Source organism: Cladosporium halotolerans, assembly GCF_011745625.1.
Source record: "Cladosporium halotolerans strain TM138-S3 chromosome Unknown Sca22, whole genome shotgun sequence".
NCBI lineage: Eukaryota > Fungi > Ascomycota > Dothideomycetes > Cladosporiales > Cladosporiaceae > Cladosporium > Cladosporium halotolerans.
Window position 1 is genome coordinate 366361 of NW_027191473.1, and position 25442 is coordinate 391802.

Genomic DNA, 25442 nt, shown 5'->3' on the forward strand with positions numbered 1-25442 from the left:
CAAGGCAGCAAGAAAGAGCAAACGCCCCGCAAAATGCCCGTCCCCCAAAAAAGCAAAACCCCATCCCATCCCATCCCATCCCCGGCCCTTACAACCGTTCCAGAAACCCGACTCCCGGCTCCGTGAAAGCTCAACTCACTCGGCCTCAAGTCAATCAACATCACATAACCGCACACCCCCCGCTCCTCGCCCTCCTCCTCCTCCCGCCCCCGACCCCCGCGCTCCCCTCCTCCTCATCAGCATGCATCATCTGCGCCTCGCGCGCCCTCCTCCTGCGCCTCCTGCCGCCCGCGCCCGCCGCGCCCGCCTCCTCCTGCGCGATCATGAAGTCCGCCCACTTGCGCTCGAGCCGGCGGGCGGCGGCGAAGTCGCCGCGCAGCACGCGCTTCGTGTGCTCTTCGACGGTCGGCTGGTAGGTGTAGAAGCATTTGAGCTGGATGATCTGCGAGGGGTAGGCGTGCTCGCGGAGGATGTGGATGCGGGGCGCGGGGAGGTTGTCGGTGGAGGAGGTCGGGGTGGCGCTTGGGGTGGCGGGGTCGGTGGTCGGGGGGAGGTTCTTGTCGAGCGGCGGGAGCTCGGCGGCTTTGGTCGTCGTGTGGACTTCGGCGTTGCGCGAGAGGACTTCGCGGACGCCGGTCCAGGTGACGTTCTGGCAGTCGTAGGCGATGAGGCGGAGGCCCGTCGTGGGCTGGAAGGGCGTGTTGTCCGTGAGGATGGTGCGCGGGGTCCGCGAGCGCATCATGGCGGCGGCTTCGGCGAGGACGAGGTCCGAGATGCGTGTGTTGTCCATTTCGAGGGATTGCAGGTTTGTGCAGGCGCGGACGAGCGGGAGCATGCCGGTGTCACCAAGGTTCTCGCAGTAGGAGATGTTCAAGTGGCGGAGACGAGGGGCGCAGGGCGAGTTGGCGAGGCATTGGAGGACGACGTTGGAGAGAGAGTCCAGCTCTTCGAGATCGAGGTGGCTGAGCATCGGCGTCGTTGGCAGGAGGTCGGTGAGTGTGTCATCGAGGATGCCGTGGCATTTGGACAGCTGCAGACCTTCGATGTCGGGAATGTTGCTCACGCATGTGCGAACTCCACGATCCGTGATGCCTCGACAGCGCGTGAGATCCAAATGCTTCAGCTTCCGAGGAGGAACGATAGGCCTGCCAGTGATGAAATCGATCTCGCTTTCCTTGCCTTCCATCAGCACAGCCAGCGACTTGTCGGTCAAGCTGTCGCAGTTCATCAAAATGAGACGTTCGAGGTTGTTGGTCTCGAAGAGCACCTGCATGAAATCAAGATCATCCCAGCCACTGACTTCGCCTGCCCGAACGTCCTTCAGATTTGGGCATCCCTCGACTACCTTCCGAAGACCGTTCGTGTTGATGTTGTTGCACCAGGAAATGTTCAGATGCTCGAGCTTCGGGCAGTTACCCGCAATGATGCGCATGGCTGAATTGGTAGCGCCAGCAAGGCCAGAAAGGTTGATATGCACAAGCCTGTTGTTCGCATAAAGAAAGCTGTGAATGGAAGTTCGATCGATCCTGCACCCTTCAAGGGAGAAGTTCTCGAGATTCCTGCAAGCGTCCGAGAGACCACGGCTGTGCCAGCGCTCGCGCAACTGCACGCATCCTCGCAGATTCAAGTCACGCACAAAAGGTCCGGCCTTTGTGATGATGCTGACGAGCGCATCGGCGGAGATGTCTTGGTAAAAGCCGGCGGTATCCATGATACTCCAGAGCTGACCGTCGAAGCACATCCGGTGCCAATCCTTCGACACGCGTGATGAGCGAACGATTTGCCGCGGCTCGAGGTACATGAAGATCTGCATCTTGATTTCGGAAGGCATGTCACGCCAGAAATTGAACTTCTTGCGCGGTGGGCTCTGCTTCGCAACCGGCCTCGTGAAGTAGTCCTCGTCTACCTCCGCTATCCCCGGCGTGTCGCTAGGCTTTGAAGACACTCCAAGCCCCGACGGTATCGCCGCAGAGCTCTTGCTGTCAAGACCTGATGGTGTCTTGAGCCTGGCACGTTCATCCCACGACGGTATGGCGTTCCCTGGAGTTGTCACAGCGGACGTTGGTGCTGTAGAGTAGCCGTTGGAGTATTCTGATGCCAAAGAAGTGCCGAAGGAGGCACCATAACTAGAGTTCGCTGAATTAAGCGAAATGCAAGAGACTGAGCCCCTGCCAGTGCCGCTGTATGTCCTGGCTCGTGTCCTGCCCATCTTTGCGAGTGACTGCGACGATGCTATGCGCTGAAGACCGGCGGCCAGCCGTGCCCTTCCCTTGAGTTTGAGAGGTTGTTCGGCGATCGGGCGTGCTGGTGTTGGGCTCTGGGTGCCTTCGCTCCCACCCGACGCTTCACGTACGGATTCCGCCGATGAGCTCGCCATGACGGTGTGTGTGTGTGTTTCCGAGAGATATGGCGCAGGGCAGGCCTGGTCACTTGTTGCTTCGCGGGTTCAGAGTCCAAGTAGGGACAGTCGTGGAAGCCTGGCGCACGAGTCGCGACCGGGTTTTTAAACCACAGTGCGCACGCTCAGTGGCAGTCAATGAGGTGTCCGGCGGGTGTCAAGGTTGGGTGTCGCGACGCTGGGGTTGGTGGGGCAAGTTGATCAGGCGGGCTGCTGCGAATCAGCCTCGTGCCTGCGTGACTCAGCTGCGAGGCTACAGAGGGCTGATAACAAAGTCGCAACGAATCGCTGCCGGATGCTGCGACCCGTAGGCCTTGCTCGGGCTGTCTCGCGACTCTGTTTCGTCGTCGTCTTCGCCGTCAAGTGTCCCGCCTCTTATCGCCGGTCGTTATCGCCTCGGCTGATCTGGAGGTGAGGGCGGGATGGACAGTCTGTGCGCACCGACGCCGTTGCGCCTCAGGCTTCGCAGCACGTGAACGAACGGCTTTGAGGGTTCGAGTGAAGTGAATGATGGAGTGAGAGAAGAGGAGGAACCCCGAGGCCTGAGAGCAGAAGCACTTGACAGCTCGGCCGGAAGTTTGCGAGCACACGAGTTTGTTAGCCGTGTCTCGTCGCCATCCATGCCTCCACCTCCACGCGGACGCACATGCACCCACCCGGGCTAGCACGGGAAACGCGCATGCAGAAACAGCCAGTGAGAGAGGGCACTGGCGTCCGCGGGCGGTAGGATCCATCTGCAGGGTCATCTTCGACCAGCCTCTGCTGCCGACAATTCGGCGGCCGACATGCTACGGTGCCTTGGATTGCATGCGTCTACAGGAATCGCATACCCCTCGCCCGCTGCTCTGTACAGCAGCATATTATTACCCCGCTTCCATTTGTCCCTGCGAGGCGTCTACGGAAAATCCTCCAGGAGTCATCACATCAACCTATCATCACCACTTGCTTCCGTTCCCCTCCGTGAAACAAGCGGCAAGGCCAGGCTCTTCGGCGAAGGTCCGGAGCAAGCCTAACGATCCAAGCGACGGGCCAAGCAAAGCGGCGCAGTCGCTCAGCGTTGAGGTGTGGGGATCCCGCAAACTCAATTCACACCTTCTAGAAATCCCGCAGAATCCACCCACCACACGAGCGATCGATCGCTTGAACCACAGGCAGTAAAATAGGCAGTAGGGCAGGCTCAGCAAGCAACGAGAACATATGATCCATTCCTGGCTGGTTCAGAACACCTCACATCAGCCCCAAATATGCACCCACAGAGCTGATTTTTCCCCGCCAACCGTAGTCCGTCCCTGCCGACGTACCTGCGCGACTTTTCCTTGGAGGCGCGGCACTGTGGCCCGTCTGAGCGGCTGCAGGCCTCCCCACATGGGCGAAGGTGCCGGCCGCGCAGCCGCGCAGACGCCATGGATCTGACAATGGTCTCTTCTGCCAATCGTAGCAAACCCGAAAATCCGAGGCGGCACGTCGGCTTGGAAGCGGACTTTTTGTAGCTGCGAGTCTGGCTGGAAAGAGGTATGCCGTGCTGTGGACTATGCACGTGGGAAGCAATTCATGGCATGGTAGCTTGACCTCTCTCCAGACATTGATTATACATTACTATTTTTCGTAGCTGCAATCCAATAGTCCTAGATAGGGTAGGTATACATCCTTCTCACTCAGTCTTTCCCGCCCTCTTCGCAGCCTCCGCCTCAACCTTCGACTTCAACGACGACTCGCCGTCCTCCCTCCAGTAGCTTCCAAAAACGCTCGGCAAGAACCTGCCCACCTTCTGCTGATAGACCTTGTACTCCGGGTACTTGCCGGCAGAAATGTACTCCGTCAACGGCGTGCTGCCCGCGAAGACGCTCAGGTACGACAGCGCGCCGGCCGCCGTCCAGTTCCACCAGCTGCCCGTGCTGTACGCGGCCCACGCGTACAGCGTCACCCAGATCGTCTGCTCGGCGGCGAAGTTCGGGTGCCGCGAGAACTTCCACAGCCCGCTGGTGTTGAAGCCGCGGTCGAGCTGCGCGCGAGAGTAGCCGGGCTGCGGCTTGGCCGTGCGCTGGTAGGCGCCTTTGGCTTGGTGGTAGTTCCACTGCTGCTGGTCGGCGATGAACTCGATCGCGACGAGGAAGATGAGGAAGCGCGAGATGGTGGTGTCGACGACGGTTACGCCGGGGTCGATGCGGGAGGTGAGGAGGAGGAGGTAGGCGGGGGTCGTGACGGCGAAGAGGAGGACCTGGCGAACGTGTTAGTCTTGCGAAAAGTGAGCAGGACGACTGAGGCGTGATGGACTTACGCTTTGCACAGATGAGGTGAACAGGACGTTCAGCAGGAAGAAGGCGGGTGTTCCAATCCAGCCCTTGATCAAATTCCAGCGGTAATCCTCGCTGCCGATCTGGTATCCTCCTCTTCTCCAGTAGTTGAATGTCAAGCGGATAGACCACACCACGCTGAACGCCATTACATGATCCACCTTCGCAGTCGGAAGGTCGTTAACTCTAGCCCACACGGCATAGTGGATGTGGTATAGTGTCGGGAGGATTGACCACACGCGATCAACCTGGCTCCAGTTTCTGTTGATCTCAGAAACGACAAGAAAGATCGGAAAGAGGGCCAAGGAGAACGCAAAGCCAGAAATGACCGGGTTCGTCGCGGCGTATATGCTCTTCAGAGCTTCCACGTCACCGATGTTGGCAACAATTTGATCGGGCAGTGCGTATAGCTGGGGAATGTAGGGCTCGACGGTCTTGCTCCAGGATGCGCAGTCGGAGAGCGTCTTGATTATGGGCAAAGACAGCCCAGCTGGCGGAGCGACGGGCATCTTGGCGGATATGAGAGACCGTAGTGAAGATTGTGTTTGTAGGCAGGAGCTGTTTGTCGTGTGCCAGGATATAAACGTCGTATTGACACCTTCGCGCAGCACAGCCAATTCGCTTGTTCATGGCGTCATCATCATACGGATTCAGCCGCCGGCATTGCGGCCCATCTGAGCCTCAACCCTGATTAACCTAACCCTAACCCTCTGTACCCTATTCTTGTCAAGCAGGATGGCGCAGTACTTGCACGGTCGGGGTCTTTCTGATCTTCCACCCAGTATACATGGTCAAATGTAATAATAGATGTCAGGGTTTGTCATGACTGTTTTTTGGGCCATATCGCTGCCTCGCTGTCGTTCGATGTCTCACCATCTTTCGCAAAGCCTTCGTACTTGACATTGCTTGGGGTAATGGAAGCGTAGGAGGATGCAACGAAGTGAGGTAGACAATAGAACAGATCACCGTACTGAAGACCAACCGGACTCTCCATCTTGCTATCTAGAGCTCGAAAAATCGGCGTCGAATCGCCGATACCTTCTTTACTTCCTGCCTTCGACCATGACAATGTGGTATCCTTCGCTAGTCTTGCATCTGCCATATGGGTCAGCAATCGAGCAGGTAGGCTGAGGCCATTATGCTCTGGACTCACTCTGCCCACTTCGGGCTATTTGTCGAAGACGGCTCGAGCTCGAAAGCGACCTTTTCGAACTCTGGGAGCAAGGCACCTTTGCCCTTCCAGCCAAGCGATCCACCTGAATATTGTCAATTGACGGTTCAAGCTGCGAGCACCGGCTCACTGTATAGAGTTCTTACCAGCCCTTGCTTTGTCTTCCGAGTACTCCTCAGCGACCTTGTTGAAAGCAACACCCTCATTCAGCTTCTTGAGTGCTTCCTCCTTCTTGCCGTGTTTCTCGCAGAGGATGTGGCGGACGTTGACCGACTGGGCACCCTTCTGAGCGCCGCCTTTCTTATCTCCGCCCTTGTCCGCCCCTTTGCCCTTGTCGCCTCCCTTGCCCTTGGGTGCCATGACTGTTTATCGATGGTCGGATTTGTGAAGGCTGTTAGGACTATTGCGTGCTGAACGCTGGAGGCAGGAAGTTTGGTCAGCCCCGCACACTTTTGTCGATTGTTCGATGCGCATTCGTTCACTTCGACTTCACCATACCGCGCACCAAGGTCTAAGATATACAACACAAGTCTCGCGTCGCTTATTCTGTAGAAATCTGGAACACGCCTCATCCTAATGATGGACGAAATCACACCAATAGGTCTCTTGGAGCAGCATAAAATTCCCGATCTGCCTGCTGCGATGTACTACATACCCAACTTTATCAACGAAGACGAAGAACAACGCATATTGGAGAAGGTAGGTTGTGGTTGAGTCTACTACCTACAGAGTAAAAGACAAGGTCTAAATCACACCAGATACCTGCAAACCGCTGGATCTCCCTCACCCACCGCCGCCTGCAAGCCATCCCTGCCCAACTCACAGCAAACAACACCCTCGTCGCCTCGTCTAAAATGCCACCTTGGCTCACAAATCCCGTCGTCGATCGTATCTCATCTTCCGGAATCTACGAAGGCGCGCCCCACGGAATCAACCATTGCTTAATCAACGAATATCTCCCCGGCCAGGGCATCATGCCACACGAGGACGGCGCGGCGTACCACCCTGTAGTTGCCACTGTCAGTCTTGGAGGAAGCTTGGTGCTCGATGTGACTGAGAAAAGGAAGGAAAATGATGCGGATGCTTCAGACGGCGCGTCAGAACCTAAGAGGTGGCGGATTCTGCAGGAGCCGCGGTCTTTACTGCTCACAACTTCTTCGGCCTATACGGACACGCTTCATGGCATCGCGGAAGTGAAGGAGGACTCGGATCTAACGCCGGAAACTGTAGCTAACTGGAAACTGCTTGGGAACGCAGGAGTGATCGAAGCAAATGGTGGCTGTAACACGAGGACGGATCGCATCAGTCTGACTTATCGAGACGTGAACAAGGTTTCGAATGTCGCTTCGAAACTGTTCGGAAAGACAAGATGAGGACAGACGGGCGTCTTGCCGAATCTGTCAGCCTTTGTTGCACATAAAGTCCAAATACAACAAGAGGACTAAGGCTATTCGGTTTCCCGGCCGCAGAGGGCAAGATCAAACTCGGTCTTAATCGTACAAGAGCATACCGGCACGCCATAAATCGGACCCAAAAGCATGCCCGACCCTGAGAGGAAGATCCAAGATCCGCAATGTGGAACAGAGCAAGCTCGCTACCTTCACCTTGTCCTGCTGAGCCAGACTGGCAGCCTTTCAAAAATGCCTTTGGCTTTCCAGCGACAGCCCCTGGTCGCGATATGGCCGCCCATCATTTTGCTCTGCTGAACCCCGATACCCAGCTCTTTACACGCTCAGTGGCAGGCGAGTCTTGGTCAGGACTGAAGAGCTTTCGCTTTTTGCTTCCATAGTCGAGAGTAGAGTACAGGTATTTCGTACAAAGATGCCAGGATAACCCTCCAACGCCACGCTGAACCCACAATAAGTCCCTGCTAATAATCGTACATCCGCCTCGTTCTCAAGTATTCTTGTCCAAAAACATTTTCGCCTCGTTGATCTTCGTCGCTAAGTAAGGGCTGCCGCCGCGGTCGGGGTGGTTCTGCATGATCATCTGTCGGTGTCTCTTGCGGACGATCTCCTTGTTCAGACCGCGCTCTCTGTAATGGGTGCGTCAGTACTCGTCGCGCGAATAGATACAGGTCGAGGTTGTTCACGTACGAGCACTCCAGAATGAGGGCTGCCTCTCTCTTGTTCATCGTCTTCTCAAATCCACCCTTGTAGAAAGCCTTGCCGATGGCGTTGGCGCCGCCACGGTACCTGCGGAATGCAACAAGACCTGCGCGACCCTAAGGCATGTTAGTATCTCGCTGGCGCATCGTTGTTGACGGAGGGGCGTACGAAGAAGGCGGCTGCGGCAACGCCGACACCGACTGCGAGAGCTGTGGCCATGACTTTGATGCGTTTCCGTTTGCAGAGTGGCTCCGAGAGCGAGGCCGGGTGACTGCTAGAAAGGAGAGCGAGTGTAGTTGGGGATAATTATCCAGTAGTGATACTCATCGGACACTCTCGGGGGAGAGAGGCGCCTTCGCCGGCCGAGCGAAGTGCAAGCCGTCGCACGGACCATCTGGATTTTTTTGGAGGCCTTCGCTGAGGGTTCGAGAGATTCGGCTTTGCGACGCTTGTCCTACTACCACCACAACTCAAGTCGCCTACAGGCGCAACACAGCAATCATGAGGTATGAATACATTTTGAAATTTACATCTAACACCTGCTAACATACTCTCCAGAATCGAGACGTGCCACTTCTGCTCGCAGCCCTGCTACCCCTCCAAGGGCATCACCTTCGTTCGCAACGACGCCAAAACCTTCCGCTTCTGCCGCTCGAAATGCCACAAGAACTTCAAGATGAAGCGCAACCCGCGCAAGCTCGGCTGGACTAAGGCCTTCCGCCGCGCGCACGGGAAGGAGATGACTGTCGACAGCACCCTGCAGTTCCAGCAGCGCCGCAACGTCCCTGTGCGCTACAACCGCGACCTGGTGGCGCGCACGCTCGAGGCCATGTCCCGCGTCGGCGAGATCAGGGCGAAGAGAGAGAGGCAGTTCTACAAGAACCGCATGGCTGGCAACCGCGCCGCGCAGCTCGAGGCCGACCGCAAGCTGGTGGCGGAGAACCAGCACCTGCTGCCGCCGGAGTACAGAGACAAGATCGAGGAGGCTCTGGACGAGAACCTCGATGACATGGAGATGGAGGGCGACGAGATGACTGTGGAGGATCTGCAGAAATCCGCCATCAACCAGGAGGTCGACGCCAACAAGGCCAAGGCGAAGGGCAAGAAGAAGCAGAAGATGGTCAGAGGCAAGGGTGCCGAGGAGGCTATGGATGTGGACGAGTAGTTGCTCGGTGGCACGCCACAACAAAAGTCTTTTCCCACAATGAGCGTTGGCGCAGGAAGGCGTTAGTGGTGCTTTGGATGCCCCGGAAATTTCTGGTTGCTGGGCACATGGGTTACGATTAAGCATTTGAGGAGCCAACTTTACCACTCGGACCGATCGATTCTTTACTGCGCGTGTCGATCATCACCCACGTGTCAGTCTGTCAAAAAACAACCATCCGCACTCGACAGCCGACCGGTCCGCACTCGGCTGGACCGTTCGTCCGAGAGGACCACTCTCAGAATTGCCGGTCTCATATCATGCATGGTCATCCTACCGCTCGATAAAGCATCGCAACAAGCCACATCACCTTGGCGGGTTTCGCATGGTCTGGGGCCCCGGAATACTTGCCCCACACGGCAATAAACGCAGATTCTTGGGTTGGAAGATCAGGCGGGGTAAGCGCATGCTTGTTCAGTCCTCGGTCAACCTGCAATATCAATGCAGCCGCCGGGCATTCGCCGCCAGCTAGGCCGAGTTTGATGCAGTCATGTATGAGCAAGTGGAGTCCTGGATGAGCTGGGAGCGGTAGGCCGTTTGTCGATAAGTATCGAGGGAATCCCTTGCGATTCAGAGTCCTGAATCACTCGGTTTTGATAGACCATTAAAGACTCACTCTTCTTACCCGTCAATCTCTTTTCACAAATACGTTCTTTTGACCTCCCTTGTACGCCGATATGGGAAGGAAGTACCTGGGCGGCTCCGGAGAGTCATTGACCGTCTGGATCTCAGTGTTGGTGATCTCTCAATGTGATCGTGTTGATACACGCTGATGACAAGGTTCCATAGCGCGGCGTCCACGGTTCTGATCTTCTATGGATACGATGTACGTGAGACTTGCGAAATATCGCGCGCTCGATCCTAGTATGGCCGAAGAAAACCAGCAGTCGGATACATAATCGGATCTTGCCGCTGCTGTTGATAAGACCACCTGTCCAGGCAGACAATTCGCAGCAAGTTGATTGTTGGAACGGCTGGAAGGCGGGAGGACAAGGCCAAATACAAATGATCAGTGGTGATCGAGTATTTGAAGAGTACATGATGCTGACTGTTGCGTTTCTACAGCAAGGCACGCCTGTCGATATAAACGTCATTCCCGAGTGACCTTATTGACGTGATGATTGTTAGGCATTTTCGGAAATGTGATCATCAATGAGAACTTCCTGGAGACCTTCGGTAAGAGCTGATCTTCATTGCTTAATCACAAGTCTGTAGACACGCTGGGCTCGCCTCAGTCAGCAACGGGAGCCATCGTGTTCAGCCTACTGTTTGCTTCTCAATGAGATGAAGGATCAGATTATATTAGTCTCCTCTTTACCGCCTTCAAGATCGACTTCCTACTCGGGCGAATGATTTTATATGGAACATCGGACGAGAGATGTATCTTCTGGCAGGCTGCTAATAGTTATTCAAACAGGCCATCCATCGGCAAACACCCAGGGCACTATGACCTCAGTCTACAACATCGGATGCTTCTTCGGAGCACTCAGCACGGTATTCACAGGAGATTGGCTGGGTCGACCCAAACAGATTCTCCTTGGTTCTACAGTCATTGCGATTGGCGCAGTCATTCAGACTGCCTCGTGGTCTGTCCCGCAGGTGAGGAGATCGTGCCGTTTATGTCGCAGCAAGACACCTTCTCATTTATTGCTAGATGATGGTCGGCAGAGTGGTTGCTGGATTGGGCACGGGCATGAATACTGCTACAGCAGGAGTAAGTCGTGATCGCATACTCCCACAAGGATGGACTTTGTTCATTAACATGAGGCAGGTCTGGCAAAGCGAGACTAGCAAGATGAGCAGTCGCGGCAAACTCGTCATTATCCAGATGGCCAACTGTATCACTGGATTCAGCATTAGCAACTGGTAAGCGACGAGTACCTCCTGTCGAATGCTTGAACAAAGAGATGTTGACGAAAACCCACCAGGCTAACCCTAGGCTTCTCTTTCGCTCCACGTGACATTTCCTGGCGATTCCCTCTGGCTTTCCAGGTCTTCTTTACGCTTTGCATTTGGGCCTTGTGCCCTTTCCTCCCCGACAGCCCCCGTCTGTTAATTCGCAAGGGCAAATACGACGAAGCACGAGAAGTTCTCGCGGCGTTGGAAGGCCACGGAGCAACGCCTGAGTCCGCTTCTGTCCAGGCGCAGTTCAACGTCATCAAAGATATTCTCGACAGAGAGAATCTCAACAGCTTCACGTGGTGGCAGCTCGTGACCGGCCGTGGCCCTTCTGGATTGCTCCGACGCATGATTCTGGGGGCATTCATGCAATGCATGAATCAGATAAGCGGTGAGTATCCGAAAAAAATGAGGAAATACCATTTTTCAATTTTTGGATGGCTCATAATGATACTACTAGGGATCAACGTTACGAGCTACTATATGAGCTACATATTCATCACAGCTCTGGGCATCTCGGAGCTCCTAGCACGCATCCTCGCCGCCTGCGGATCCGTGGACTATCTGATTTTCGCATGCCTGGCCTACTTCGTCATCGAACGCTACGGTCGACGGAAGGTCATGATGTGCTCTGCTGCGGCTTGTTCGATCTGCTGGATCTGTATCGCGATCGCCACTGGTCTTACTGAGAAAGGAGGGAACTCGTATGTCCTCGGTTCGGTTGCAGTCGCGTTTTTCTTCGCCTTCTTCGCGAGCTTCGGAATGGGTGTACTTGGAATACCGTGGGGTGAGTTTCTGACGGTCAACCCAGGTTAGGTCTCCTTGCTAACAAGCATGCAGTATGTGAAAACCTCATCCTGCTGTATGCGGCGCTTGCGGAACACCATAATGTCCACGGAGGGCTGGTTCTCGGCACAAAAAAATGCAGACGAAAAACCCGAACAAAGGCGCTGACATCTTACAGCTGTACCCAACCGAGATCAACGCCCTCGAAATGCGGACCAAGGGCGCCAGGTAAGCAAATCCACCGAACGCCCAATTCCCCAACCTCACTAACACAACAACTCCACCTCCCAGTCTAGCAATGGCAACCAACTGGATCTGCAACTACGCCGTCGTGCAAGCCACGCTCCCCGGCATCGAAAACCTAGGCTACAAGTTCTGGATCGTCTGGGTAAACTCTCCCCCCCCCCCCCCGACCCCATTCCCTCCCCCTTTTGACCTACCTCCCACTAACACCCCCAGGCAACCATCTGCTTCTCCTTCATTCCCATCACCTACCTCTTCTACCCCGAGACGGCCAACCGCACGCTCGAGGACATCGACCGCTTCTTCGAGACGGAGCCTTCGATCATCGTCTGCCGCAACCGCTTGGCGACGCAGCTGTCCAGGCCGCAGGTGTACATCGAGCAGGACGAGGAGATTTTCCGGCAGAGCGAGAAGAAGGATGGCGCGGAGGGACATGTCACCGTTGTGGAGGATTTGAGGGAGTCTGGGAAGGTCTAGGTGGGCGGGGTTGGGCATTCCGTGTCGTTCGTGCCGCAGGATCTTCGACGCGATTGGGAACGATGGGGTTTCGGAGCAAATGAAGTCTCGCTCTGCGAATGCGGTAGACTTGGAAGCTTGGGAGTCGTAGCTGATCAATCGAGTTTATTGCTCCGACGAGCTCTCTCTCTCTCTCTCATCCATTCAAAATCTCTATATAGTACAAGAAGAGCCTTCCCTTTCCGCCCCTCTCACAGAACTCCACGCTAATTTTCCTTTTGACTTCCGAATGAACCCACCCTTAACCAGACCAAACCCCAAAACCAAAAAAAAAACGCCCTCGCTATGCGTACAAAAACACACCTCTCCTCCAGCAGCAGCAGCACCCTCATCAAGCCTTCATCGTCTTCAAGAACCCATCCAGGTTAAACTCCTCCTCATACTGCTTCTCATCCCACAGCTCGCTCAGCTCATCCAAGATCCCCTTCTTGCCCTTCTCCTTCACGTTCCCCTCCGCATCAACGGCATTCGACTCGTCGACCTCATTGCCCTTCTCCCCACCTTCCAGCGCAAGATTCGGATCCGTCTCGCCGAGATTGAACAGATCCAAAATCTCGCCCGTCTCCATCGTCCCCAGCCCGGCGTTCTGCTGGTTGACGACGGTGGACGCGACGTCGATCTTGAAGCGCTGCAGATTCAAAATCTTCTCTTCGAGCGTGCCGCGCGTGACGAGGCGGTAGACGTTGACGACCTTCTTCTGGCCGATGCGGTGCGCGCGGTCCATGGCCTGCAGGTCCTTCTGCGGGTTCCAGTCGTGCTCGACGAAGATGACGGTGTCGGCGCCGGTCAGGTTGAGGCCGAGGCCGCCGACGGAGGTCGTGAGGAGCAGGCAGTCGATGCTGGGGTCGGAGTTGAAGCGGTTGACGATGTCCTGGCGCTTGGAGGCTTCGACGCTGCCGTCCAGGCGCGAGAAGGTGACGGAGGGGAGGAGCTTCTTGAGCACGGTCGTCTCGACCATGTCGAGCATTTCTTTCATTTGGCAGAAGATGAGCGCGCGGTGAGGCGAGACGGCTTGGTCGGCCGTGGGCACGGCGGAGGCGTCGCTGGGTTCGGCGCCGATGCCGCAGTCTACTAGGAGGTCACGCAGTGCTGTGAGCTTGGGTGCGTGGACGTGGTCTTTCAAGCTGGAGTTTTGCTTGGCTAGCAAGGCTTGCGTGGCTGCGTACTGCTTGTGGCCTTCCTTCATGACCAGAGCGGGCGAGTTGCAGAGCTTGCGCATGTATTGCAGGGCCTGGAAGATGTGCGTCTTGGCTTCTTTGTCGGGCTGGCCGGCCATTTCCTGCAGCGCCTTGCCCTCCTTCTTCGAAAAATCGTCGAACAGCCTCTTCTGCAGGTCGCTGAGATCGCAGTAGTAGTTCTGAAGAATCTTAGGCGGCAGGTCGTTGAGCACCTCCTCCTTCAGACGGCGCAGCAAGAACGGAAGAACCTGCTTGTGGAGGGATTCAACCGCAAGCGCTCCAGCCTCTTGCTCCTTGGACGAAGACTTGGCAAACCTACTGGCAGCGATAGGCTTTGCGAAGCGATCCTGGAAAACCTTCTCGGTACCGAGGAAACCCGGCATCAAAAAGTCAAACAGCGACCAGAGCTCTAGGACATTGTTCTGAATCGGCGTTCCGGAGAGGATCAGACGGTGGTTGGCTACAAGGCGCTTCACAGCCTGCGTGACCTTGGCCTTGGGGTTCTTAATCAGGTGACCCTCGTCCAGCACGCAGTAGTTCCAGTTGATCGGCAACAAGACGTCGATGTCGTTTCTCGCGATCTCATACGAGGTGATGACAATGTCAGCAGTACCCAATTCATGGCGAACCTTGCCACGCTCTCCAGGAGGACCAGCGTACGCAACGGCGTGCAAGAAGGGCGCATAAGTGCGGATCTCCTGCTTCCAGTGGCCTGTAAGCGTCGGCGGGCAGATGATGAGCGAGCCCAAGCGGCGCTTGTCGGGCGCCTGAGTCTTTGCGAAATCTTCGGCGCGCATGTGGTGGTCACTGGCGACCATGCAGAGCGTCTGCAGCGTCTTGCCGAGACCCATGTCATCACAGAGCACACCGTGGAGATTGTAGCGGTTGAGGAAAGCCAGCCAGTTGACGCCGTCCTGCTGGTAAGAGCGGAGCTCGGCTTTGATGCCGACGGGAATGTGGAAGGGCTCGACCTTCTTCGGGTCCAGCATCTGGGCAATGAACTTGCGCTCACGATCACGGCCCTCGAGCAGAGCTTGCGGGAGACCAGGAGGGTCAGGGATACCAGCCTCGAGCGGCACAAGCTTGACGAGCGTTGCGAATGCAGTGGTCGCGATGAGACGCACGCCTGGGTCCGAATCGCTCATGCGGCCAAGTACCGGCACCAAGAGGAAAATGACGTAGGGGAGGATGCCATCGCCCATGACCTGAATGAGATGGTAGATGCACTCGATCGCACCCTGGCGGAAGGCGACCTCGTGAGCGTTGTTGATAGGAGGCAGGACTTGCTCGACCAGCATGGTGAAGCCCTGCACGGTGATAACACTGCAAACACTGGCGAAGCACTTAGCCGCCGTGTAGCGAAGGACAGCCAGCTTGCTTTGCAACGCCTTAGCAACACTGGGCAACAGCTCGAGCACCCAAGAGTGCAGAGCAGGATCGAGTGTCGCAACCAGAGCACGCAGAGTAGACATAGCATCCACAACCGCCTGTCCAAATTCGTTCTCCGGGTCCAGCAGATTCGAAGGCAGCTCGCCAGCGAAGCACTCGCGAATAGGATCCTCAATGACAGAGCGCAGCTTAGGAACCTTGTTGAAGAGATCGGCTCCGAAGATCTGGCACAGCTGTTCAAGCGCATCCTTGGCGCCACGTCTGGTGATCTTAGCCTTCCTGACTTCGCGCTCGAACTTCGCAGCGTCGGGCCTGTCCTGGATGTCCTCGTCCTTCTGGAGGGAGAGGATGCCGGCTTCCTTGTCCGCGTTGGGGTGGAACTCGGGCGTCTCGCCGGTCTCCATGCAGCAGAACTTGACGAGGTTGCCGACAACCTTCTCGACCACCTTGTGGCGCTCTGTAGCGACCAGGTGAGCAACGAGCCCTGCGATACCGGCGGCGGAGCGGTGCTGGAGATCGGTGTTCTCCTCCTCCTTGACACCGTCCATGATACCCTTGATCGTCATCTGCGGTTTCTTTGGGACCTCACTGAAAGCGACCAAAGCGGTGGCGGCAGCAGACTTGATGCGCAGATCGCACACCCGCTTGGCGTTCTGAGCTTCCGCGATCGCTGCTTCAGCGTCGAGCTTAGCGTTGCTCAGGGCGTCAGCAGCGGACATCCGCTGCACGGTCGAGAGTGATTTCTTGAGCTTCTCAAAATCCGAGGTGACGATCTTCTCAGCGTCGGCAAGCGAGAAAGCGTTCTTACCAGCCTCAGCTTCACCTTGGCAAACAACGGCCAGAATGGGAAGCTTATTTCCAGGGACGTGAGCCTGCTCCTGGAATGCGTTGATGAGCTGCTGGCACTGTGCTCTCGCAATGCGGAGGTAGCTTGTGAGGTCAGAGTAAAACGACGGCCTGTCTTCCTCGACGAGACGCTTGAGGGTCTGAGTAGCATCTGTAGCGAGCTGATCGGGTTCTTTGGATGAGTTTGCGAAGTTTTCTAGAAGCATGGCTGTGAACAGCTGAGTTGTAGCGTAGGACGAGTTGAGCTGCGGCAAGAGCTGCGGCCCAAAGAAGGCCTGTCGCTCTTCGGCAGGCCAGAGGGAAATTGCTTTGCCGAGCGCTCGAGTAGCGACGATGCGGGACTTGATCATAACGTCTGTGCCGACGAGATCAACATCACCCTGCATGATGGCGGCATCGATGTTGTGCGATGCCTGCTGCGTCGGTACGACAGCGGTGGCGGCCTTTTCAGACCTCCTACGCTTCCTGGGCGGGTCGGCTCCATTGCTTGGAGAAGCGCGGTGGGCTGAGGCGAGTGGTGCGTAGCTGACGCCCGAGGGCTTAATGAAAAGAGTAGTGTCCATGGGGATCGGATGACGGCTGACGCCGATCGGGTGAACAGTAATGGTGACGAGAGATGTAGCATGAGGCTCGAACTCCGTTCTGAAGGCTTGCGGGCCCTTCGCGACCAGTCCGTCAGCAAGCGCATTCCAAACTTCAAGCGACAATTTTGAGACGGCTTCGTTTCGTTCCACCAACAAGTTTTGGTAGACGAGGCGGAGCGCCTTGCCGTTGATCCATCCCTTGGTGTCGGCTCCGTCGATGTTGATGAATGTCATCAGGGCGCGGAGAACAGCGGACCTGACACCGGTGATTGTGTGACGCAGGAAAGGATACAGGCGTGGCACGAGACGCTCGAAAGACTGTTCCTCATCCGTCGCAGCGTTCTTCTTCATCGCCTCCAGCACCTCGGGGAAGCTGCACAGCTTGGCAAGCAAGTCCATGACTGAGCCGGTGCTAGCGCTCAAGTCGTCGCTCAGGCTTGACAGACATTCCCAGACGACACTGATAAGATGGCTGAGTTCGCTTGATCGGACGTTGACGAATTCTTTGGCGACTGGAATCAACGTAGCTGCACTGACTGAGCGCACATCATCATCGGGATCACCGAGCCCCTTGATAACGCATTCCAACACGCCGTCCATCAATGAGGCATCTTGAAATAGAAGATCCGTGCGAACGGCGACGAGGTACCTCATGCCAATCATTCCACCATGGCAGGCATGCCATGTCTTGGGCGATCGCTTGAGCTCCTTCTGCATCACGAGGCGGTAGAGAATGCGGTTTGCATCGTGCACAGACGAAGGCGGTAGATATTGCAGCACAGCGCCCATGGTCTGGCCGGCGGTCTCCCTAATCGGCGCAACGGCATTGTCGGAAACATAATCGGCGAAGCGGTCGAGCATGAACACACAGCAAATGCGACATGCTAGATCGTCCAGCCAGGCGCGGTTGAGCTGATCGTTCTCCGTTCGATTCTTGTCTGCTCTCCGTCCAGCGCCAGCACCGTGAACGCGCACAATCTCACGCAAGCCCATCGCTGCACCGTGACGGATCTCCCAAGTAGTATCGAAAAGATCGACTGACAAGAATTCGCACAGGCGCTCAAAGGGCCACTCGTTGCCTTCTTCCTCATCGTCTGCGACCAGACTGGACTTCTCAGCAACGGGCAGACCTTTGAACTCCGACACGACCTTCGAGTCGTCGTCCCCACCCTTGCGATCGATGGAGAAATAGTCCGCGTTGCCGTTGCCGTTCGGCTCTTCCTTGATCTCCTGCTTCACCTCTGGCTCGACAGGGGTCTGTGCGACGCCGGCGGTGCTGCTTGTCCGCGAGCCGGCAAAGTCGTACTTGAACTTCTTGTTGTCGCGTTTGAGCTCGTCCTTTCTGCGCCGCTTCAGCGCGTTTAGCTGGCGCTTGCTCAGTTCGCCACCGCCCGAGGGCGTCTGCGGAGGCATGTCTTCGGGCGACTTGACAGCGGCTTCTTCGGAGTGCGACATGGACGTTTCCAGGGTGGGCAGGCTAGGCTTCGAGAACGAGTTGGGGCGGACTGCTATGTCCTTTTCTTCCACCAAGTCGTCCTCGATGTACTCGCCACCGAGACCGAGACGTTTGACGAGGGATTTCTTCTGATGCATCAATCGTTCTGACGCGTTGAGGCCAGCGAGCTTGAAGTCGTATTGCTTGCCAGCACTGCCGAGGAGCTCCTTTCCGTAGGTCAGGATCGATTCGACGTCCAGGGTGGCGAGGGAGAGTTGGTCGGGATTAGTGGTTGCGGGCATGTCGGGGTCTTCCTTCTTGACGCCGTTTTCACCATTAGATTCGTCGGCCTTCACTTCCTCGAGTGTGGCGTTGGGATCGTATTTCTCCGCATGTTCGACGATACCGCCGATCGCCTTCGCGGCGGCGGTTCTTGTGTCCCATGACGGCGAACGAAGGTAGGGAACGACTCTGGTCAGGAGGTTGAAAAGTTCGTCCGGGTGAGCCTTTTGGACGTCGGCGAGTTGTTGTGCAGCGGTATTACGGATGAGCTGGGTGCTTCCAGTCTCGAGCAGGGTGACCAGTCGGTCAAGTCTGTCACGTGATGTCAGCATGGACGGTTACACCGCCGTCAGATTTGGTTGCACGACAAACTCACCGTGAAGTCGTCATCGTTGGGGATTAAAGCAAGCTTCAGGTCATGCAAACGCCGGGGTTGACGCGAACGCCCATGCAGAAGGGTAGGAGAGAGGGAGGGAAATGATCACGGCCGGGCGCAGATTGCAAGCATTTCAGCAGAGACGCGGCCGGATCTCTCTCGAATGCAGCGCTGCTATTTCTATTAATTGGGTGACGGGCGGGCAGTGAGTGATGGATGGACGGATGGGCTGTTTGGCGATTAAAGGTCGGGTGGATGCGCGGCAGGTGCAGCGGGGCCAATCACGGGCGCGGGATCGTGGAGGCGACGTCGAGCTCGTCGTGGGCGGCAGGGCAGGTCTGGCAGGTCTGGCTTTGTCCTTATAAGCGCACGTCGTGTCCCTTCCAGCTGCCGCAGAAACACGCTAGCCCCGACGCGGCTAGCTCCCGCCCGTTGGTCGCGCCCTCCCACACCGAATTACTGGCCAGTTGTTTGGTAGGCGCGAGCCTGACGTGCCTGAGAGACAGGACGTGATCAGATTTTTTTGCTGCGACTTGGTGAGGTGCTGCGTGAGATTACCGTACTCTACACAGATATACTGCCAAACGGGTTGCTTGTCACGTGGCGAATCTCCGTGTCGACCCGCCTCAGGCATGTGACGACGGCGATGATGGCTCCTGCAACAGCACAGCTACAGCACGCCAAGGGGCATCCTCCTGAGCGGACGAACGCCTGGATATCAAAGCGCTGCATAGATCCCGGAGAGGGCTTGCAGATCGCCCTGCCTCGCGCAACGCTCACCATGCACCCACGCACCCGCGCACCCACGCACCGCCTTCACAGCCGCAACAAGGGTTGGGCCATCGCGGCCGCCAGAAGGGCCTCTCCTCTGCAGGCCGCTCTCCGCCGGCGCGCAAGTCAGCTTAACCTTCGAGTACGCGGCGCATGCGGCGCTGGCCAATCATCTCCTCTCGCCCGATTGATGGGACGCTCTTATACACAAGGCACTCATCGCAGCGCCCGCATCAGGCATGGTCACGCGTACACGCCTGCATCCTTTCCGAGGCACTCGGTCGGTGCAGTGCTGAGATGCGGCGGTCGTTTGCGCCATCAAATACATGCTTTGATTCGTCTTCCTTTCATGACAGATGTCGCGTCTTTCCCATGTCAAGGCGGCCAATAAGCCCTTATTGCGGATTAGGCACGGCTTGCCGTCGGAAATGCGAATGTTGCGATAACATCTCGAAGTGTCAAGGTACGATCTTAGCGTCAGTTGAGGAAACTGGTTGGAATCGCGTAAATCCGCGCACTCGTTCTGCAGTGGGCAGCATGGACGCCGAAAGCGCGCGACCCTGGCAAACGCGGTTCCGTGAAGACACACATCGAGAGAAAGAGGCTGGCAGCTGGAGCCGAACGCCGTCTCCTTCGAAGATTTGCAACGGCTGCGGAACACCACGGCTCCACTGTGACGCGTGCGCAATTCCGTCTGCGGCATGTACGTACCGTACGCTCTTCCGATCAAATCTTTCGAGCCTGCTGCTGCGTGCTGTGATCGCGCATCGCATCGCATCGCATCGCGCGCGAGAAGTCATGGCAAACGCTGAGTTACCCGTCGCGCATCGAGGCGTAGCGGGATGTCCGCGCTAGTTTGCGCCTCTTCCGCTGATGGTCTGGAACTGGCTATCCTCCATTTCAGGTCTGCATGCGGTACAGAATAGGGTGTCCGATCCTGCATTTTCGTCACGAGGATAGCGCATCTTCTAGTCTAACCAAACAATATATAAATGGACAAGGTAAGTGGTAGCTATCATGACGCAGGGATCTCGCGCTTCCCTCCCTTCGCCCAATCTCTCAGGATATTCTTCCGCAGCTTGCCCGTCGACGTCTTGGGCAGCTCAGGAAGGACCTCGACTTCTCGCGGAACCATAAAGCGACTGATGCCGCTCTTGTTCTTCGCCCACTCGATCACCTCTTCGCCCGATAGCTGACCTTCCCTGCCTGATTTGAGGGTGATGAACGCCTTGGGTGTCTCTCCCCATTTCTCATCTTTCACCGCAACGCACGCAGCTTCCAGGATATCCGGATGCGTCACGAGCAACGACTCAAGAGCCAACGAACTGATGTTCTCGCCGCCCGAAATGATGATATCCTTCGCTCGGTCCAGGATCTGGATCGCGCCGTCTGGATGCCATACGGCCAGGTCACCGCTGTGCATCGCGCCGCCCAGGAAGAGCTTCCGCGTCGCGTCCGGGTTCTTGTAGTACTCCTTGGCACAGAGATTGCCGGTGAAGATGATCTCGCCGATCTCCTTGCCGTCTCTCTTCACTTCGATCAGGTCGCCGGAAGGCTCGTCTGGATCGTCTTCGCTGGTCTTGACGACTCTGACAGGCAAAGACATCACAGAGCCGTGACCTTGACGGGCCATGCGGCCGAACTTCTCTTTAACCTCGAGATCTCTCCATGATGGCTTGAAGTAACCCTTTGTGATTGGGCCGTACGTTTCTGTAAGGCCGTACACATGCACGGGCGCGAGGTTGAGTCCTTCCATGGTCTCGAACAGATGGGCTGTCGGAGGGCTTGCAGCCACAGTCACGCGCACGGGCTCTGCAAATCATCAGTAAGTGATCTTCTGCAGTCTCGCCAGGCTTAACATACCTGGCAGTCTCTCCGCATTAGGATCCGCGCAAAGCAGAATATTCACAGTCGGCGCAGCGTTGAAATGGCTGATCGCCTCATCCTTCAACAACCTCCAGATCTCAGGATAATCAATCTTCCTCAAACAGTAATGCGTGCCCCTCACAGCCGTCACCGCCCACGGGAACGTCCACCCCATCGCATGGAACATCGGCAGCGTCCACAAGTAATGGCACCGGTCCGCTTTCGAGTTATGCGAGTTCAGCCCGCTCTCGACAATATTACCCAGCGCCGCCAGATACGCCCCGCGGTGCGTGTACACGACGCCCTTCGGCCTCGCCGTCGTCCCCGACGTATACGACAGCGCCATCATCTCCTCCTCGCGCGCCGTCTCCGTCTCCAGCCCATCCCACCCGCGCCCGCCCGTCTCCTTATCGAACTCCAACCCCTCCAGCACAGCCCGGTCAAACGGCCCCTCATCCGCATCCGTATCCGTGTCCACAATCAACTTGACCCCCGGATGGCTCTTCGCAAACCCGCCGAGCAAATGTTCGAACTCCGCATCGACAATGATCGAATCCACCTCCGCGTGGTCGAAAATATAGCTGATATCATCCTCTTTCAACCGGTAATTAATCGCCACGTTCACCGCCCCCGCCGCCCCGACCCCGTAGATCGCTTCGAGGAACGCAGGCGTGTTCGGCGCCAGGATCCCGACGCGCGCGTGCCCGTGCTTGCGCAGGTAGTAGGCTAGCCCGCGTGCGCGGTCGGCGGCCTCTGCGTAGCTGCGCCGCAGGATGGCTTTGTTGGCTGTTACGTGGTAGATTGCGCAGGCTTCGGGCTCGATTGCTGCGGCGCGGGGGAGGAAGACGGTCGGGGAGAGCTGGTGGATGTTGTGCTTGTGTTCGTACGGTTGAGGGGTGGGGGAGGAGGAGGAGGAGGAGGAGGGGGAGAAGTGGGCGGCGAGGGAGGTGAGGCGGCGGAGGGCGGAGGACATGGTTGGTTTCTGGTGGTGGTTGATGTGGGGGTTGGTTGGAGTAGAGCGTTCCGCGAGGAACGTTGTGTGTAGCTCTTGCTGTGCGAGAAGGCGAATGTATAAGATTATAAACAGATCATTGAATGTCGTTTCAGTGAGGTAGAGGTGAAGAAGAGCTTCTTATCCGTCAGGCCATATGAACCGAACCTCGAACGAGCTCCCCCAGAAACGAACGGTCTTGGAACGACGGGATGCTGGGGAAACTGTGGGGTTGCGATTGGCGGAGGCGGCGTTTTGGTTTGCTCACAACCGAGGTCCTGGTGCTGCTGTCGCCGAACTCAGGCGATTTGTCGGATTCGCTCGAATGGAACGCGCGCGTGAGGTACATGTGATTGTGCTGGTGGCATGATCGTCGATAGGGTCTGACAGGATTTGGATGCTTTGCTCAGCTCTTGTTTTGTTGCTGGTGGTCGATCGCTGCTTGTGGGATTGGAGCTACACTCGCTTATCGAGATGAGAGCTCCGTTTCGAGGACTGTCACTTTGGCGGTTTCAATGGACTTCGAAGGAGTTCTGATCAGGCTCAACGAGACTTCAAGAAGTATAGAGCTACAGGAGGAAAACGTGTGCTTATCATGGGTATACAAGGATCACTACCAACCAAAGCCTGCTCAGGACTTTGAGCATGAATGTCACAACGACTAGACAGAATTACGGCCGCACACGCTGCTCATCTGTCCACTTCATGAACAACCCGACATCCTTAACCACAGCATCAGGAACACCCAGCTTCTGCGCCCACATCGGCAGAACACCCCCGGCATCGCTCGCCGTCCCCATCTGCCACTTGACATTCCTCCCCTCATCCACCAACTCCCCCCGCTCAACACTCACATACTGCCCCGTCGTAATCTTCGGCCTATCCTGATACTTCACGCCCGGCAGCCCCTTCGCCGAAACCGGCAGCTGCACAACCAACCAGTCGTCCCGTGCCGGCCGCTTCGCCCACATGCACAACACCGTGAACACGCGATCATTCAGCGGCGGCGGGATCTTATGCACCATCTCCCTCACCTCCGCGCCCACATCCTCCCACTCGCCCACTTTCTTCCCCGCTTTCCCTAGCTCTTCGCTCCAGTCGAACACCAGGTGCGCATCCAGCACGTCCGGCGTGTAGTCGTCCTCGCGCGCGCAGTGGTCCGCGCGCGTCCCGCGGTCGAACTCCTCCCAGCTCGCCGTGCCGCTCTTCGCGGCGTTCTCGTGGATGCTCGTGCGCGCGAACCAGGTCTCGGCGGTGGTGTCGGCGCTGCTGTGCGCGGAGGACGGGAGCTCGCGGGGCGGGATGGAGTGGGAGAGGAGCTCGACGGGTGCCGTGGAGGGCGGGGAGCGCCGGTCTTTGGATCTTGATTTGAAGGTGCGGGGGAGGTAGGAGGTCATGAAGGTGTCGGCTTCGGCGAGGACGGTGGCGGCGTAGGAGGTGATTGTTGGGCGGGCGTTGTTGGAGGTTGGTGGGAGGGCGGGGTGAGAGGGGAGTTCGGATTGGTCGCGGTTGCGCAGGCGGACGTGAGGGCCGAGGATGGTGGGTATTGTTGACGAGGACTGAGGAGGGGTTGACATTGTGTTCTGTTGATTCGGCTGGTGTCTAGGAGAGTGAGTCGTAATGTGTATTAATAAGGTATCTGAAGTGGAATGAGAATCCAGAGGGTGGGAATATGTTAAGGTAAGAATGGCAATACTTGTACGAGGTACGCACATGCGTGGTGGGCAAGGCGTGAGGAGCTGGCCGCGCTTGCGTTTTTGTCATTCATGACGCTGTCGAAACATTGCGATCTGTATATCGGGCTGCGTCATCATGCGGCGATAGCGACCTTCTTGAATACCCGCCCGCAGCATGTCGCGACAATGCGCTCTGAGCTGTCAGATGCTACCAGGCATGAAGCACCGCACTCACTTGTAAGAATGCCTTGAGATGCGGGTGTCATTCGCGCGAAGGTAAAGACGCAGGGACAGCGTTGAGTTGCAGACGAGATGAACCTCGGCTCTGCCCAGAGACTCCTTATCAGATCTGGTATACACACCCTCTGTCCAACTCACAGACCGTCCGGTCTCGTGAAGTGACCAAACAACTCACATTACCCAACATGCGGCCTACCCTCGGACTCGACCTAGCTTCGAAGAAGCAAAGAAAGCGCGGCGATTACATGTACCGCGAGGATTATCGCACAAGATGGTACTTCACCCAATGCCAGAGTACACCGCCTTCACTAACACCACTTTCAGGGCAGACAATGACATGTTTCATCATCTCAACAACCCCATCTACGGAGTACTGATAGACTCTATAATCAACAGCTACCTCATTCAGTACTGCGGTTACAGCACATCACAATCAAACCATGTTGGTCTCGTGGCGAACAGCTACTGCGACTACTTCGGCGCTGCCCACTATCCTGGTATGCTGGATGTCGGGCTGCGAGTCGTCAAGATCGGCAACAGCTCGGTGATGTACGAGGTTGGCGTCTTCCAGCGAGGCGAGGACCAGGTCAAAGCAGTCGGTGGCTTCACACAGATCTGGGTGGACAGGGCGACCAACAAGGTCACGCCAGAGGGCGTACCTACGAGCGTCAAGCAGCCTTTGCGGCCATTGCTGGAAGGCAGTGGGAATGAAGGAGCGATGACCAAATCTGCAAAGCTCTAGCATTCTAGTTCCATAGAATGTCGAGACAACACGGGCTTTCTTTGCTTCGATGTCAGGTCCTTCTCCTACTTCATTGACGTTGTTGGTACGTAGGGTTAGGGTTGGGGGGACCCGATATTTGCCAGCCACTTGGCGCCTATACCCTCGCTTATTGATCCTTCGATAGTTCCCTGATTATGGATCTTTCTTTTTGCCATAGTGTAGTAAAAGGTGCTTTTGGAGGTCGGCTTGTCGGTGCGGGCTGTTTTGCGGCCGTATCACCAATCCGATGAATCGCCCCACATCTCGAGCGTCCAACACTTGCTGGACTGCCGAATATGCACGCATGACTCCCATCTGATAATAGCATTCAGAGATGCTACTCGTCTGATGCACAAGTGCAGGCTGCTGAGATTGTGTCAGCCGCATTCCCTCGAATCTCTCATCCTCGCAGGATCGCTCACCAAT

At 56.7% G+C, this 25442-nt stretch overlaps 11 protein-coding genes across 11 annotated transcripts; 4 read left to right on the forward strand and 7 right to left on the reverse strand.

Annotated features, from left to right (window-relative positions):
* Positions 1 to 160: 160 nt before the first annotated feature.
* WHR41_06229 (uncharacterized protein) lies at positions 161 to 2377 on the reverse strand (the record flags this gene model as incomplete). Its single annotated transcript, XM_069374834.1, has 1 exon — positions 161 to 2377. The coding sequence occupies one exon, from the start codon at positions 2375 to 2377 to the stop codon at positions 161 to 163; it is 2217 nt and encodes a 738-aa protein (XP_069228094.1).
* Positions 2378 to 3958: 1581 nt separating this feature from the next.
* Positions 3959 to 5258, reverse strand: WHR41_06230 (uncharacterized protein). Its single transcript, XM_069374835.1, has 2 exons — positions 4677 to 5258; positions 3959 to 4616 (listed from the first exon to the last, which is right to left on the reverse strand). Exons 1-2 carry the CDS (start codon positions 5199 to 5201, stop codon positions 4050 to 4052), a joined length of 1092 nt encoding a protein of 363 aa, XP_069228020.1. The 5' UTR covers positions 5202 to 5258; the 3' UTR covers positions 3959 to 4049.
* Positions 5259 to 5500: 242 nt separating this feature from the next.
* Positions 5501 to 6282, reverse strand: PIN4 (Peptidyl-prolyl cis-trans isomerase PIN4). The gene is made up of 3 exons (XM_069374836.1): positions 6010 to 6282; positions 5846 to 5948; positions 5501 to 5787 (listed from the first exon to the last, which is right to left on the reverse strand). Exons 1-3 carry the CDS (start codon positions 6221 to 6223, stop codon positions 5736 to 5738), a joined length of 369 nt encoding a protein of 122 aa, XP_069228019.1. The 5' UTR covers positions 6224 to 6282; the 3' UTR covers positions 5501 to 5735.
* WHR41_06232 (uncharacterized protein) lies at positions 6216 to 7236 on the forward strand (the record flags this gene model as incomplete). Its single annotated transcript, XM_069374837.1, has 2 exons — positions 6216 to 6562; positions 6622 to 7236. The coding sequence occupies exons 1-2, from the start codon at positions 6440 to 6442 to the stop codon at positions 7234 to 7236; spliced, it is 738 nt and encodes a 245-aa protein (XP_069228018.1). The 5' UTR covers positions 6216 to 6439.
* pam18 (Mitochondrial import inner membrane translocase subunit tim14) lies at positions 7211 to 8303 on the reverse strand. The gene is made up of 3 exons (XM_069374838.1): positions 8140 to 8303; positions 7960 to 8087; positions 7211 to 7898 (listed from the first exon to the last, which is right to left on the reverse strand). Exons 1-3 carry the CDS (start codon positions 8188 to 8190, stop codon positions 7760 to 7762), a joined length of 318 nt encoding a protein of 105 aa, XP_069228017.1. The 5' UTR covers positions 8191 to 8303; the 3' UTR covers positions 7211 to 7759.
* Positions 8304 to 8433: 130 nt separating this feature from the next.
* Positions 8434 to 9136, forward strand: WHR41_06234 (uncharacterized protein; the record flags this gene model as incomplete). Its single annotated transcript, XM_069374839.1, has 2 exons — positions 8434 to 8477; positions 8530 to 9136. The coding sequence occupies exons 1-2, from the start codon at positions 8473 to 8475 to the stop codon at positions 9134 to 9136; spliced, it is 612 nt and encodes a 203-aa protein (XP_069228024.1). The 5' UTR covers positions 8434 to 8472.
* Positions 9137 to 9852: 716 nt separating this feature from the next.
* On the forward strand, positions 9853 to 12580 carry WHR41_06235 (uncharacterized protein; the record flags this gene model as incomplete). The annotated part of the gene is made up of 11 exons (XM_069374840.1): positions 9853 to 9908; positions 9965 to 10005; positions 10304 to 10351; positions 10593 to 10774; positions 10830 to 10889; positions 10947 to 11041; positions 11104 to 11465; positions 11535 to 11842; positions 12039 to 12088; positions 12152 to 12248; positions 12320 to 12580. The coding sequence occupies 11 exons, from the start codon at positions 9853 to 9855 to the stop codon at positions 12578 to 12580; spliced, it is 1560 nt and encodes a 519-aa protein (XP_069228023.1).
* A 370-nt stretch (positions 12581 to 12950) lies between these two features.
* Positions 12951 to 19077, reverse strand: WHR41_06236 (uncharacterized protein; the record flags this gene model as incomplete). Its single annotated transcript, XM_069374841.1, has 2 exons — positions 18710 to 19077; positions 12951 to 18645 (listed from the first exon to the last, which is right to left on the reverse strand). The coding sequence occupies exons 1-2, from the start codon at positions 18721 to 18723 to the stop codon at positions 12951 to 12953; spliced, it is 5709 nt and encodes a 1902-aa protein (XP_069228022.1). The 5' UTR covers positions 18724 to 19077.
* Positions 19078 to 20350: 1273 nt separating this feature from the next.
* On the reverse strand, positions 20351 to 22319 carry WHR41_06237 (uncharacterized protein; the record flags this gene model as incomplete). The annotated part of the gene is made up of 2 exons (XM_069374842.1): positions 20351 to 21292; positions 21344 to 22319. 2 exons carry the CDS (start codon positions 22317 to 22319, stop codon positions 20496 to 20498), a joined length of 1773 nt encoding a protein of 590 aa, XP_069228021.1. The 3' UTR covers positions 20351 to 20495.
* A 689-nt stretch (positions 22320 to 23008) lies between these two features.
* WHR41_06238 (uncharacterized protein) lies at positions 23009 to 24052 on the reverse strand (the record flags this gene model as incomplete). Its single annotated transcript, XM_069374843.1, has 2 exons — positions 23009 to 23976; positions 24034 to 24052. 2 exons carry the CDS (start codon positions 24050 to 24052, stop codon positions 23009 to 23011), a joined length of 987 nt encoding a protein of 328 aa, XP_069228016.1.
* A 156-nt stretch (positions 24053 to 24208) lies between these two features.
* WHR41_06239 (uncharacterized protein) lies at positions 24209 to 25239 on the forward strand. The gene is made up of 2 exons (XM_069374844.1): positions 24209 to 24527; positions 24578 to 25239. The coding sequence occupies exons 1-2, from the start codon at positions 24439 to 24441 to the stop codon at positions 24993 to 24995; spliced, it is 507 nt and encodes a 168-aa protein (XP_069228015.1). The 5' UTR covers positions 24209 to 24438; the 3' UTR covers positions 24996 to 25239.
* Positions 25240 to 25442: the final 203 nt, after the last annotated feature.

Coding starts and splice junctions, on each gene's coding strand:
- PIN4 (XM_069374836.1), bottom strand. CDS start 6,223: ATGGCACCCAAGGGCAAGGGAGGCGACAAGGGCAAAGGGGCGGACAAG. Junction 5,949..6,009: donor GGAAGACAAAGCAAGGGCTG/GTAAGAACTCTA, acceptor GACAATATTCAG/GTGGATCGCTTGGCTGGAAG. Junction 5,788..5,845: donor AATAGCCCGAAGTGGGCAGA/GTGAGTCCAGAG, acceptor CCCATATGGCAG/ATGCAAGACTAGCGAAGGAT.
- WHR41_06239 (XM_069374844.1), top strand. CDS start 24,439: ATGCGGCCTACCCTCGGACTCGACCTAGCTTCGAAGAAGCAAAGAAAG. Junction 24,528..24,577: donor GAGGATTATCGCACAAGATG/GTACTTCACCCA, acceptor CACCACTTTCAG/GGCAGACAATGACATGTTTC.
- pam18 (XM_069374838.1), bottom strand. CDS start 8,190: ATGGCCACAGCTCTCGCAGTCGGTGTCGGCGTTGCCGCAGCCGCCTTC. Junction 8,088..8,139: donor TTGCCGCAGCCGCCTTCTTC/GTACGCCCCTCC, acceptor AACATGCCTTAG/GGTCGCGCAGGTCTTGTTGC. Junction 7,899..7,959: donor GCCCTCATTCTGGAGTGCTC/GTACGTGAACAA, acceptor CACCCATTACAG/AGAGCGCGGTCTGAACAAGG.
- WHR41_06230 (XM_069374835.1), bottom strand. CDS start 5,201: ATGCCCGTCGCTCCGCCAGCTGGGCTGTCTTTGCCCATAATCAAGACG. Junction 4,617..4,676: donor TCACCTCATCTGTGCAAAGC/GTAAGTCCATCA, acceptor CACGTTCGCCAG/GTCCTCCTCTTCGCCGTCAC.